The 13,375-nt window shown below is 54.0% G+C and overlaps 2 protein-coding genes across 8 annotated transcripts in view; one reads left to right on the top strand and one right to left on the bottom strand.

Moving 5' to 3' along the window:
• Positions 1–3,461: 3,461 nt before the first annotated feature.
• On the top strand, positions 3,462–10,083 carry FUZ (fuzzy planar cell polarity protein). 5 transcript variants are annotated; one of them, XM_054464811.2, is made up of 12 exons: positions 3,668–3,987; positions 4,246–4,367; positions 4,647–4,731; positions 5,282–5,350; positions 5,514–5,618; positions 7,384–7,581; positions 7,703–7,798; positions 8,137–8,243; positions 8,322–8,386; positions 8,466–8,540; positions 8,880–9,007; positions 9,578–10,083. In XM_054464811.2, the coding sequence occupies exons 1-12, from the start codon at positions 3,877–3,879 to the stop codon at positions 9,869–9,871; spliced, it is 1,455 nt and encodes a 484-aa protein (XP_054320786.2). In that variant the 5' UTR covers positions 3,668–3,876; the 3' UTR covers positions 9,872–10,083. The 5 variants fall into 5 exon arrangements, with proteins under 5 accessions (XP_054320789.2, XP_054320787.2, XP_054320786.2 ...); XM_054464814.2 differs by lacking the exon at positions 8,880–9,007 and having other exon boundaries at positions 3,462–3,987; XM_054464812.2 differs by lacking the exon at positions 4,647–4,731 and having other exon boundaries at positions 3,665–3,987; positions 4,246–4,344.
• Positions 9,838–13,375, bottom strand: part of AP2A1 (adaptor related protein complex 2 subunit alpha 1) — a 42,451-nt gene continuing 38,913 nt past the window's right edge. For 2 of the 3 annotated variants that reach the window (XM_054464803.2, XM_054464804.2), the window contains 5 exons: positions 11,374–11,498; positions 11,174–11,290; positions 11,010–11,079; positions 10,699–10,833; positions 9,838–10,269 (listed from right to left, as the gene is read on the bottom strand). In XM_054464803.2, the coding sequence (XP_054320778.1) occupies positions 10,192–10,269; positions 10,699–10,833; positions 11,010–11,079; positions 11,174–11,290; positions 11,374–11,498 (525 nt within the window). In that variant the 3' untranslated portion in view covers positions 9,838–10,191. The remainder of the gene's footprint in view (positions 10,270–10,698; positions 10,834–11,009; positions 11,080–11,173; positions 11,291–11,373; positions 11,499–13,375) is intronic. The other variant, XM_063657310.1, reaches the window with a different exon arrangement.

Below are 13,375 nucleotides of genomic sequence, written 5' to 3'. Positions count from 1 at the left end.
AATCTTGGCTCACGGCAGCCTCTGCTCGCACTGGAGCCACTCTTCAGCCTGTGGAGCAGCTGGGACCACAGCCGCGCACCACCACTTCCAGCTAATTTTTAAATTTTTTGTAGAGATGGGGTCTCACTATGTTGCTCTGGCGTGTCTCAAACTCCTGGGCTAAAGCGATCCCAGGTGTTAGCCATCGTGCCCTGCCACTTTATATTTATTTTAATAGAAAGAAACCTGACCAGGGCCGGACGCCGTGGCTCACGCGTGTAATCCCAACACTTTGGGAGGCCAAAGCGGGCAGATCACCTGAGGTAAGGGGTTCAAGACCAGCCTGGCCAACATGGTGAAACTCCTTCTAACCACTAAAAATTAAAAAATTAGCTGTCGTGGTGGGCGTCTATAATCCCAGCTACCTGGGAGGCTGAGACAGGAGATTCGATTGAACCCGGGAGGCGGAGGTTGCAGTCAACTGAGATTGTGCCACTGCATTCCAGCCTGGACGGCAGAATTAGACTCCGTCTCAAAAAATAAATAAATAAAAAGAAACCTGACTAGTTTCACACAAACACACACACAAAATTTTGAATGGCCAATAAATATTTTAAAACATAATCTTCACCCGGGCGAGATGGCTCATGCCTGTAATTCCAGCACTTTGGGAGGTAGAGGCAGGCGCATCACGAGGTCAGTATCACTGGGCGTCGCGCTGCGCACGTGTAATCCCTGCAACTCGAGAGGCTGAGGCAAGGGGAATCGCTTGAACCCGGGAGGCAGAGATTGCAGTGAGCCGAGATCACGCCACTGCACTCCAGCCTGGGCGACAGAGCGAGACTCTGTCTCAAAAAAAAAACCCAAAACAAACAAAAAAACAGGCCGGGCACGGTGGTTCACGCCTGCGATCCCAGCACTTTGGGAGGCCAAGGCGGGCAGATCACGAGGTCAGGAGATCGAGACCATCCTGGCTAACACGGTGAAAACCCGTCTCTTTTTTTTTTTTTCCTTTTTCTGGAGAACGGGGTCTCACTATATTGCCCAGGCAGGTCTCGAACTCCTGGGCTCAAGCTATCCTCCCGCCTCTTGCCTCCCTGAGAGCTGGGATTACAGGCGTGAGCCACCGCGCCCGGCCGGTGAAACCCCGTCTCTACTGAAAATCCAAAAAATATATATATATATATATATTAGCGGGGCGTGGTGGCAGGCGCCTGTAGTCCCAGCTACTCCGGAGGCTGAGGCAGGAGAATGGCGTGAACCCAGGAGGCGGAGCTTGCAGTGAGCCGAGATCGCACCACTGCACTCCAGCCTGGGGGACAGAGCGAGACGCTGTCTCAAAAAAAAAAGTAATAATAATAATAATCTTCACCAATTGAAAAGTACTTACAGAAAGCCCAGTGATACAGGTTTTTACCTTTATCATTTAAAATTATTTTTTATTGGGTTTCTATTTTTCTTTTATCTTTTATTTTTATTTTTTATTTTTATTTTTTTGTTTGACAAAATCTCGCTTTGTCGCCCAGGCTGGAGTGCAGTGGCGCAATGTCGGCTCGCTGCAGCCTCCGCCTCCCTGGTTCCACCTATTCTCCTGCCTCAGCCTCCCCAGTAGCTGGGACTACAGGCGTGTGCCACCTCGCAGGCAAATTTTTGTATTTTTGGTAGAGACAGGGTTTTACCATGTTGGCCAGGCTGGTCTCAAACTCCTGACCTCAGGTGATCCACCCGTTTTGGCCTCCTAGAGTGCCTGGATTACAGGCAGTGAGCCTGCGGAAGCCCCCTTTTTTTTTTTTTTTTTTGAGACAGAGTCTCATTTGCTGAAGCTTTTTTTTTTTTTTTTTGGAGATGGAGTTTCGTTCTTGTTGCCCAGGCTGGAGTGCAATGGCACAATCTCGGCTCACTGCAGCCTCCGCCTCCTGGGTTCAAGCGATTATCCTGCCTCAGCCTCCCGAGTAGCTGAGTTTACAGGCATGCGCCACCACGCCCAGCTAATTTTGTATTTTTGGTAGAGCCGGGGTTTCTCCAATTTTATGAACACTTTCTTACATTACTAGTATGCCATTGTTACCTGTAACAAAATTAACTTCTTAGTATCATCTAACAGTAAGTGTGTAATCAAACGTTCCAATTGTCTCAAAATGTGTTTTTACAGTTGGTTTATTTGTATCAGGATCCAAACAAAGACCACACACATATTTAGACAAGTTTCTTTTCATCTAGAGCAGCCCCCTCTTTTATGCCTGTGTAACTAAAATTTTAATAAAGTTATAAGGAAGATAAAAGTAATCCAGAGAAAGGGGAAAAAAATCAATAGGCAAGAAGGAAGATTAAAATGGTACCTAGGCCAGGCATGGTGGCTCCTGCCTGTAGTCCCAGGCTGAGGTGGGTGGATCACTTGAGCCAAAGAGTTTGAGACCAGCCTGGGCAACATGGCGACACCCTGTTTCTACAAAAACTACAAAAATTAGCCGGACGTGGTGGGGCACACCTGTAATCCCAGCTACTCAGGAGGCTGAGGCAGGAGAATCGCTTGAATCCGGGAGGCGGAGGTTGCAGTTAGCCGAGATGGTTCCACTGCACTCCACCTTGGGCGACAGAGCGAGACCCCGTCCCCTCTCCCAAAAAAAAAAAAAAAAAAAAGAGAAAAGGATGTACTTTAGGAAGTAGGAAAATTAAAAATTATGCTAGAAAGATGGGCTGATCTGCAAGAAGGAAGAGGAAGGGCAAAATGAATCATAAATACTTTTGTTTTTACAAGTAAATGCTGCCTGTATAAAATAATAAAAATATTCATAAGGGCATTTTAAAAATTCAGTAAAATGCTGTCCCAGCACTAGTTGGCTAGTCTGGAGGAGTTCAACAACCTAATGTACATCAATACGGAATTGGTCAAATCAATTTGTCACATCCATAAAATAGATTATAAAAATACATTATTAAGATGAAATAGACATACTTTTCTATGGGAAAAAAGTGTGGAAATGTTAGTATATTGATCATCTTTGTGAAAACGTATGAATAGTCTACGTTAAACTGTATTTTAGGAAAAAATTGGGGAAGGGATTTTTCACATTTTACATGGTATGCTATCATGTATAAATTCATTACAGAAATGATATTATTTTTATTATTCTGGAAAATAAAGGATTTCCTTGTTTTCTTTTTTCTAATAACAACAACCATTTTTTTGGGTGGTTACTAGGCAACGATCGCTGGACTCAACCACCCTCGAAGGTTGTGGGGGAGATAGTGTTTTTCTCGATTTCGCCCCAAAGAGGGTGCTCGGACTTCGACGTGCCGCCATCTTTGAGCAGGGCACAGCTGTTTACAGCCTTGGAATGGATATCAGGCCGAATGGGGTTGCTCGGCAACGCCCCGCCACGGTCGCCATCTTTGGGTAGGGCACATTGTTTACTACTGTATAATGGCAATCTAGAGGGAATGTGGTTGCTAGGCAACGCTTTGGGACCATCGCAATCTTTGATCCGGGCACAACTGTTTTTTCCGTTTAGAATGTAAATCATCAAAGCCTACAGGATGGTGGCTAGGCAACGCCTTGGCGCAGTCATCATCTTCAATCCGGCCTCTTGGTTCTCTTTACCTCCTCGGAGAAACTGGAAAGCTTTGCAAATTCAATTAGCCGCCATCTTTGTTAGGGGTACCGTGACTTCCGGTTGGGGCGGAAGAGAACCTAATGGGTTTGGGGGAGGTGCCTGAATACGGTTTGAGAGTCTGTTTGAGTTGGGTGAAGAAGGCGGGAAGTTAATCCTCTTCCAATCAGCTCCCCATCTCGCCCTCTGGCGGCTCCGGACCACAGGCCGAGTTACTGTGATTACCGGCATGCTCCTAGACCGGCACTGACAGTCCCCACGTGAGGGACCGCGGTGGGAGTCCTAAATGGGGGAGGAGGGGACGGGCGGCACTGTGCATCTGCTGTGCCTCGCGGCCTCCAGCGGGGTCCCCCTATTCTGCAGGAGCAGTCGCGGCGGCACCCCCGCCCGTCAGCAGGTGGGGCCTTGGACGCCTGTATCTAAACCGAAGGGGGTTCGGTGTTTTGACTCTGGGTCTTCAAGGCAGTAGGGGCTGGGGAAGTTTCAGTGTTGAGTTTGTAGGACCGAGGAGGCAATGGACCAATAAGCCTGGTTCCCCAAAGAGGCACTGCCAGGGCATATGGAAAGAGGATGGGGCTGGGAGCTGGCACGCTTGGGTCCTAAGGGGGAGGGGATGGGGGGGTGCTCCTGTCTGATGTCCCTAACCCCTCCTTAGCTCCCGTTCTCTGTCATCGGTTCCCTCAATGGAGTCCACATGTTTGGGCAGAATCTGGAGGTGCAGCTGAGCTCTGCGAGGACCGAGAACACGACTGTGGTGTGGAAAAGCTTCCATGACAGGTCCCCAGGAGGGAACGTGGGACAGGGACAGGGCCTGGGTGATAGTCCCTGTTGAAGATGACCCCGGAGGCCTTCCAGCTCTCTAAAACCAGCTGTTAATTTGGCTATGGGATCTTTAGCAAGCCAGTTACCCTCTTTGATCCCTGATGTTCTCTATAAGAAAGGCAGGTTGGGCTGAGAGAGGATGTATCTGGTGTTCTAGGATCAATGGGCGGACTCCAACATACCCCTTCCTGATTCCCCAGGCCTTGACTCATTCTTCTCACTTCCATTCCACAGCATCACCCTCATTGTTCTGTCATCTGAGGTGGGCATCTCTGAGCTGAGGCTGGAGAGACTACTCCAAATGGTGTTTGGAGCCATGGTGAGACTCACCAGTCCTCTTTTCTCCCCAAACCAGGAATCTGAGATCTCAGCATCCTTTTCCCTCAGACCTAGGAGTGCAGATCACCAACACTTCCTCCCTCAGAACCCAGGAATCTTTTTTTTGTTTGTTTGTTTTGTTTTGAGACGGAGTCTCGCTCTGTTGCCCAGGCTGGAGTGCAGTGGCTTGATCTCGGCTCACTGCAACCTCTGCCTCCCAGGTTCACGCGATTCTCGTGCCTCAGCTTCCCGAGTAGCTGGGATTACAGGCACGCGCCACCATGCCCAGCTAATTTTTGTATATTTGTAGAGACGGGGTTTCACCACGTTGGCCAGGCTGGTCTCAAACTCCTGACCTCAAGTGATCCACCCACCTTGGCCTCCCAAAGTGCTGGAATTATAGGCATGAGCCACCGCGCCCGGCCAGAACCCAGGAATCTTGACTCCCCCATCCCCAGACCCAGAAGTGGGAGTCCCAGCCCCCTCTTCCTTCAGACCCAGGAGTTCGAGTTCTAGCCCCTCGCCCGTCCTCTCCTATATGATTCTTCTAGGTCCTTCTTGTGGGACTTGAAGAACTGACCAATATCCGCAACGTGGAGAGACTGAAGAAGGACTTGAGGGTGAGGTTGCAGGACATGAGGGTGGGAAGTTAGGATACCTGGGCACTGCCATTTGGGAACTACAGTTTGCAGCAGCCCCTGGGGCAGCCTGGTCCCACAGGTTCTTGGTTGTCTGACCCTGGGCCCACCTGAATCCTAGGCTGGTCCCTTCTTCCTCTCCTAGGCCAGTTATTGCCTCATCGACAGCTTCCTAGGGGACTCGGAGCTCATCGGGGACCTGACCCAGTGTGTGGACTGCGTGATTCCTCCAGAGGGGTCCCTCTTGCAGGTACTGGGGATGCTATGGAAACTCTTACACCTGTTCTGCTGGCCCTGGCTCAGTCCTCATCCTCTTTCTTCTGGACCATTGTCCCAGCCTCCTCCTATCCTCCCAGCTTCCAATCCTATCCTCACCTGGTCCCAGAAGAATCTTTTTTCTTTCTTTTTCTTTTCTTTCTTTTCTTTTCTTTCTCTCTTTTTATTTGAGACGTAGTTTCACTCTTGTTGCCCAGGCTGGAGTACAATGGCACGATCTCGGCTCACTGCAGCCTGTGCCTCCCGAGTTCAAGTAATTCTCCTGCCTCAGCCTCCCGAGCAGCTGGGATTACAGGTGCCCACCACCACGCCTGGCTAATTTTTTGTATTTTTAGTAGAGACAGGGTTTCACCATGTTGGCCAACCTGATCTTGAACTTCTGACCTCAGGTGATCCACCTGCCTTGGCCTCCCGCAGTGCTGGGATGACAGGCGTGAGCCACTGCGCCTGGGCCATCTTTCTTTCTTTTCTGAGAAGGGTCTTGCTCTGTCATCCAGGCTAGAGCACAGTGGCTCTGTCATAGCTCACTGCAGCCTTGAACTCCTAGATTCAAGTGATCCTCTCATCTCAGCCTCCCCAGTAGCTGACACTGTAGGCACTGTGCCACCACATTCAGCTATTTTTTTTTTTTTTTTTTTTTGAGACGGAGTCTCACACTGTCACAGGGGCTGGAGTGCAATGGCGCGATCTTGGCTCACTGCAACCTCTGCCTCCTGGGTTCAAACGATTCTCCTGCCTCAGCCTCCCAAGTAGCTAGGATTACAAGCGCCGATCACCACGCCTGGCCCGGCTAATTTTTTGTAGTTTTAGTAGAGACAGGGTTTCACTATGTTGGCCAGGCTGGTCTTGAACTCCTGACCTCGTGATCCACCCGCCTCAGCCTCCCAAAGTGCTGGGATTACAGGCATGAGCCACCGCGCCCAGCCGACATTCGGCTGTTTTTTTTTTTTAAGAGATGGACTAGGGTTGGGGACGGGTTTCCACTAAGTTGCCCGGGCTGGTCTGGAACTCCTGGGCTCAAGCAGTCCTCCCGCCTCAGCCTCCCATAGTGCTAGGATGACAGGTGTGAGCCATCACACCCGGCCACCAGAAGAATCCTACTATATCCAGAGCTGGCCCTGCCCCTTTCCTGCTCACAGCCCTCCCACAGACTCCACCTCCCCCAGGACAAGGTCCCAGCTCCTCAGCCTGGTGTTTGAAGGCCTGTGGCACCTGGCACCCCCTAACCTGTTGCTAAATCCACAGTCTACCTCCACCCAGCTACCTCACAGTCCCCAGAGATCTCATGCAACCTCAGTGCATGTTCTTCCTCCTGCCTCTGAGATCTCTAGCTACCTCTACTTAAATACTGCTCTTGTGGACTTGCCTGGTGTGGCTGCCTCCCAGGCGTGTGACTCTCAGCAGGTGACTTGGTTTCTCCACATTGCTAATGGTGGCTCCTCGGCATGTAACAGGTCTCGATGAACGGTAGCTGCTGCGTTTACATTATTAGCTTCAGTTTGCCCGCCCAGGCTAGGTGTTTAATCAGACTTCACAGACTTCACAGTGTGAGTTGGGGATGTGACTTCTTATGGAGGTGAAGGAACTCAGGCTCAGAGAGGGTGAGACGCAGGAGCATGGCCACTGCGTGAGCTGGGGGCTGGCTGTGGGTTTCTCCCCATTCCCTGCCCACCTGGGAAGTCGCTGCCACCCTCTACGCCTGTCTGCTGACTCCCAGTCCTCCTGCCTCCCTTACCCAGGAAGCCCTCTCCGGGTTCGCTGAGGCCGTGGGCACGGCCTTCGTCAGTCTGGTGGTGTCGGGCCGGGTGGTGGCAGCAACAGAGGGTTGGTGGCGGCTGGGGACGCCCGAGGCCGTGCTGCTCCCCTGGCTGGTGGGGTCTCTGCCGCCGCAGACCGCTCGCGACTACCCGGTGTACCTGCCGCACGGGAGCCCCACGGTGAGTGGGTGGGGCGGGCAGCGACAGAGGGATGTGACCTGGGGGCCGAGTCGCGAGGAGGCGGGATCTGCGATGGAAAGGGGCCGGGCCGCGGTGAGCCCCAGCCTGTGCCCTGCTTCAGGTCCCACACCGGCTCCTGACCCTGACTCTGCTGCCGAGCCTGGAGCTGTGTCTACTCTGCGGGCCAAGCCCACCCCTCAGCCAGTTGTATCCACAGGTGAACCCGCGCCACGTCCCGCTTTCCCTCTTAGGACACCCTCTACCAGCAGAGCCCTTCCCCACCACCCTGCCCTGCCAGCGGCATCTTTCCCCAGCCCCGCCTCTTCTGGACTGCGCTCCAGTCATTCACCTTCCCCCCAAGATCGGCCACTCCCGCTCTGCCTCTATTCTTCCAGGCCTCGCCCCTTCCCCGGTCCCTTCTGCCCTCCGCCCTCCACTCTTTTTGTAGGCCCCGCCCCTCCCGATTGACCACGCCCCTATCCTTGTGCACCCCCCGACCTCCCCCGCCGGCCCCGCCTTCCCATGACGACGTCCCAATGACCACGCCCCCTGCAGCTTCTGGAGCGCTGGTGGCAGCCACTGCTGGACCCGTTGCGGGCCTGTCTGCCGCTGGGACCCCGGGCGCTGCCCAGTGGCTTCCGCCTTCACACAGACATCCTCGGGTAGGGCTCGGATGGAGGGAGTGGGTTGGGGGTCATGTCCTCTTCCCCAGCCATGACATTCCCTTCCCTTTCCCATAGGCTGCTGCTCCTCCACCTGGAACTGAAACGCTGCCTCTTCACCGTGGAGCCCTTGGGGGATAAAGGTGACTGAGGACAGGGGCAGGGGCAGGAGAGGCGTGGGCCGGGGAGGGGCTCTGCATCACGGCCTTTTCCTCCCAGCAGAGCCTTCACCAGAACAGCGCCGGCGCCTCCTCCGAAACTTCTATACCCTGGTCACCTCCACGCACTTCCCACCAGGTCAGCGGAAGGCACAGTGCTCCCACTGCGCAGGCGGGGACACTGAGTCCCAGGTCGCACAAAGTGGGAGTAGGAGGTGGGGTTGGAGGAAGCGGAGGAACCCAGTATGCACTGGGCCATAGGGCAGTGGTTTTCCTTGAGATCTGAGCATTGATGCAGATGGGAAGGGAGGGGAAGGGAGGTCCCTGCCTGGCTTCAGAACCTCCTGGATCGTAGTCAACAAGAGTTAACATTGAGACCTCACCTCTTCCCAGTGACTTTACATGTAATGAAAGAATGAAATCACTTCATCCTCACAGGCGAGGACTATCCCATTACCTCATCATTCCCATATTACAGATGAGGAAACTGAGGCTCAGCTCATGAGTGGCAGAGCCATATTCGAACACGGGATCTGGCTCCCATATCCACACAGTCCAGCGTTCTGCACTACTGCCGAAAGCACAGGCTTTGCTGATAGGCTGAGGGTATGGAGGAGGATTTCACAAGATTCTGGGTTAGAACGGAAAAATTGTCGTAGAACCCTTAAGGGCCCAGAGAGACAAAGAAAGGGACCTGGGATGGCGCTATGACCCCAGTGAAGCCCGGATGAATGCAGTACAGTGGTCAAGAGCTCCAACTCGGGGGCTGCACCCCTTCTTAGCTGTGCTACTCCACCTCTCACTGGCCCCTGCCTGTTTCCCTCCACACGCCTCATACAGTGGGGCGGGTGGGCTCCTGGAAAAGGCTACTGAAGCTCGTGTATTGCTGCCGTGTTTGCCATGTGTATTGCTAAGAGGATCACCTGCAGGTGCACAGTTTCCCCAGGAAAATGGGGGCCAAGGCTGAGAAAGAGGAAGAGGGTGAGCTGAGTGAGAGCATCATGGTCTTCAAGTTGCTGACAGCCAGCTAGAGCCCCGAGGCCCTCCCCTGGCAGGAGGCTCCCAAAACCTGTGTTCAGAGACCCCACGCGTTCAGAACTTGGGCTCAGGATGTGGTGTGGCTTGCAAAGGTTAGCATGCTACTTGTCATCTCAGTGCCCCCTGTTCTTTCTCCAGAGCCAGGGCCACCAGAGAAGACAGAAGATGAGGTCTACCAGGCCCAGCTGCCCAGAGCCTGCTACCTGGTGTTGGGGACTGAGGAACCAGGCACAGGAGTGCGTCTGGTGGCCTTGCAGCTGGGGCTTCGGCGGCTGCTGCTGCTGCTATCTCCCCAGAGTCCCACCCATGGGCTGCGAAGCCTGGCCACCCACACTCTGCATGCCCTCACCCCACTTCTTTGACTACCTAGCAGTGGGTGATGGACACAGACATGGGGCTGTTAGCGTCTCTCTGTTTATTCGCTCACAATAATACACAGCCCCTGGATGGGGAGGGGGTAGGAGGGGCTACAACAGGGTGGGGTGGGAGGGGAGGAGGCATCCACTTCCCTGGCCCCTCTCCCCTCTGTGCTTGGGGGGAAAGGGAGGGAGGGGGCTCCCCCTAACCCCCCAGAATGTAAACAGCAGCAGATGAACAAAAATAAAAATACAAAAGGCCGGAGGAAGGTCCCAGGCATCCCCCAACCCCTGGTGTCTTCTCTGTCACCAGTGGAGGTCCCCCATCCACCAAAGCTGCCTCAGTCCAAGGGGCTGCCCAGTGCCGGCCACATCCCCGGGGGCAGAGTCCAGGGCTCAGAACTGCTGTGCCAGCAGCTCACACAGGTGACGGGAGACGGGCTCCTTGCTGGTGCGCAGGGTCAGCCGGTACATCTGGGTGGGGGCATTGGGGGCAGAACTCAGAGGAGATGGGGAGCCCAGGGAAGTGGGGACACAAGGGAGATAGAAGAAGGAAGGATAAAGGGGCCAGAAAGGTGATACAAGACACAGGAGAGAAGAATGGAAGAATGAAATCAACAGAGGAGCCCGAGAGGAAGAAAATTATAAAAGATGAGGAGAGAAAGATGGAAAGGATATGGAAAGGTAGAAATCAGGGAGGGACAGGAAGAGGAGAGGAACACCAGAGGTTGGAGACAGGAGAGAAAACTGATGGATAAAGAGGAGAAAAAGTGGACAAAGAAATGTGAGAGGAGGAAGGTCAAAGTGGGGACGTGAATTAAAGAACAGTGAGGCAGGAAGGGTGGGCGCAGAGATGACAGGCGGCCTTCCTGCCGGCCTCAGGCCTCCCACAGCAGCACTCACCTGGGCCTGGGCGTTGGGCTCCAGCCGGAGCAGACAGCCCACCTGCAGGGCTTTAGTCTGAATGATCCCCGCCCCCACGAAGTTCTCAGGGTTGGGGTCCACATTATCCAGGAGAGCAGAGCCAAACCCCAGAAGCTGGGAGGGAGGGGCGGCGCCGTCAGAGTGTGCCAGAGCTATTAGTTACCACACAGTGGCATCCCAGATCCCAAAAAACCCTTGGGGATGGGAATTGGCCCCACTTTACAGATGGGAAAACAGAGGCTCAGAGAAGCAAAGCAGCCATAGGCCGGCAAACGCCCGTGGTCTCTCACCTTGGCCTTAGTAACTTCTGCGTCCATGGGGTGGTTGGCTTTGAAGATTTTCTGCGCCTCCTGTTGAGGGCTGGGGACCGGGAAGGTTCAAGTCAGGGACCTGCACGGCCCGACCCGCCCACCAGGAGGCGCGGCTTTGGCTCCGCCCCCTCCCCACCCCTCACAGGCTCAGCTGCTTCCAGCGCTGGAAGAAATCCTGGGCCGCCATCTCGGTGGGCTGGAAGAACTTGTTGATGGTCACTGGGAGCTTCAGGGTGAGGGCCTGGGGGGCGCCACCGTACCTGGTGGGGGGAAATGGAGGCTCCGTTAGGCCCCGCCCCTCGCCCGGAGGCCCCGCCCACCGGCCGCGCCGCACCCGACTCACCGGAAGCGCACGGATAGCAGCGGGGGCGTCAGGAAGTCCCGCAGACACTCGATATTGAGCACCTGCTGCACCTGCGCGCCGCCATCCACCTGCGCCGCCACACGCTTGGTCTGCACAGCCAGCTGTGCCCGCCAGGGGTCAAGGAAGCCAGACAGAGGAGGCGGGCCCCCGGGAGGTCTGGGTTAAGAACCCCAGAGCTCCCGGCAGCTCCCGCCTGCAGGTCTTTGACGGACCCCATGGTGCAATCCTGGACTCAATCCTACAAGGTTCAACTACAAAGTTCATACTATGGAAACCTCTGAGGCGCCCCCTAGGTGCCTCCTTTGGCCTTCCACAGTGTCACACCACACTGAGACATAATAGTATTAGCTCTGGAGGCTGACTTGGGTTTGAATCCCAGCTCTTAACCACCTGAGTGGCTGTGGGCAACCACTTAACCTCTCTTAGCCTCTGGACATGTGTAAGCCTGGGCAACATGGCAAGACCCCATCTCTACAAAAAAATTAGCCAGGCATGGTGATGTGCAACTGTAGTCCCAGCTACTTGGGAGGCTGAGGCAGGAGGATGCCTTGAGCCCAGAAGTTCGAGGCTGCAGTGAGCAGTGTTCATGCCACTGCACTCCAGCTTGGGTGAGTGAGGCCCTGTCTCAACACAAGGACATGTGTAAAATGTCCTCAGGAGTTGATGAAATAATCCAGCCGGGTGTGGCGGCTCACGCCTGTAATCCAGCACTTTGGGAGGCCAAGGTGGGGAGGATCACTGAGCCCAGGAGTTTGAGACCAGCCTGGGCAACATAGTGAGGCCTCATCTCTATTTAAAAAAAAAAAAAAAGAAAATAATCCATCATAAGTACTTGTCTGTGTGCCCGGCACATGGTAAGTACACAAAGATGGTAGCAATTAGTGTTATCATCATCTGCATCTGTGTCAGTAGCCCACTGGGAAGGCCTGAGTCTCATGTTCTTTTGCCAATGCCTCCACTGAACTGCCTGCATGAGCCTCTGGAAATTATGAAAGAAGGATTTTTTTTTTTTTTTTTTTTTTCCTGAGACGGAGTCTCGTGCTGTCGCCCAGGCTGGAGTGCAGTGGCGCGATCTCAGCTTACTGCAACTTCGCCTCCTGGGTTCACGCCACTCTCCTGCCTCAGCTTCCCTAGTAGCTGGGACTACAGGCGCCCGCCACCACGCCCGGCTAATTTTTTGTATTTTTAGTAGAGACAGAGGGATGGAGGTTTCACCATGTTAGCCAGAATGGTCTCAATCTCCTGACCTCGTGATCCACCCACCTCGGCCACTCAAAGTGCTAGGATTACAGGCGTGAGCCACCGCGCCCGACCGAAGAAGGAATTTTGTTTTTCATTGTTTTTTTTTTTTTTTGAGACAGGGTCTCACTCTGTCGCCCAGACTGTAGTGCAGTGGTACAATCTCGGCTCACCACAACCACCACCTCCCAGGCTCAAGCGATTCTCCTGTCTCAGCCTCCTGAGTAGCTGGGATTACAGTCGCGTACCACTACCACCCAGCTAATTTTTGTATTTTTAGTGGAGATGGGGTTTCACCATGTTGGCCAGGCTGGTCTTGAACTCCTGACCTCAAATGATCCACTGGCCTCAGCCTCCCACTGCTGGGATTACAGGTGTGAGCCCCCGCGCCCGGCCAGAAGGAGTTCTCGAGTCAAGCTTTTCTAATTTCATGAATGTGGAAATGGAGGCCCAGAGAAGGGGCAGGGGGGACTGATACCTCCAGCCGCCCTTCCAGGGTTTTCCAGACACTCTGATCTTCTCAATAACCCTATGAGGAAGAGGAGGGTCTACATACACGTCACAGCGGGGACAGGAGGGCCCAGAGAGGCAAAGTGACTCGGCCCAGAGAGGCAAAGTGACTCAGCCCAGATCAGGCCTGATCAGCGTCTGGGACCCGCAGGCCTGACTCCTGAGTGCAGGAGGTGCTGGCATCATGACATGGAGCCCAGTGGAGGACGATGGCAGGACACAGAAGGTGCCA

This window comes from Pongo pygmaeus, chromosome 20, assembly GCF_028885625.2.
Source record: "Pongo pygmaeus isolate AG05252 chromosome 20, NHGRI_mPonPyg2-v2.0_pri, whole genome shotgun sequence".
In the NCBI taxonomy this organism is placed as follows: Eukaryota; Metazoa; Chordata; class Mammalia; order Primates; family Hominidae; genus Pongo; species Pongo pygmaeus.
Note: the sequence above shows the minus strand (reverse complement) of the source record. Positions and strands in the feature narration are given on the sequence as shown.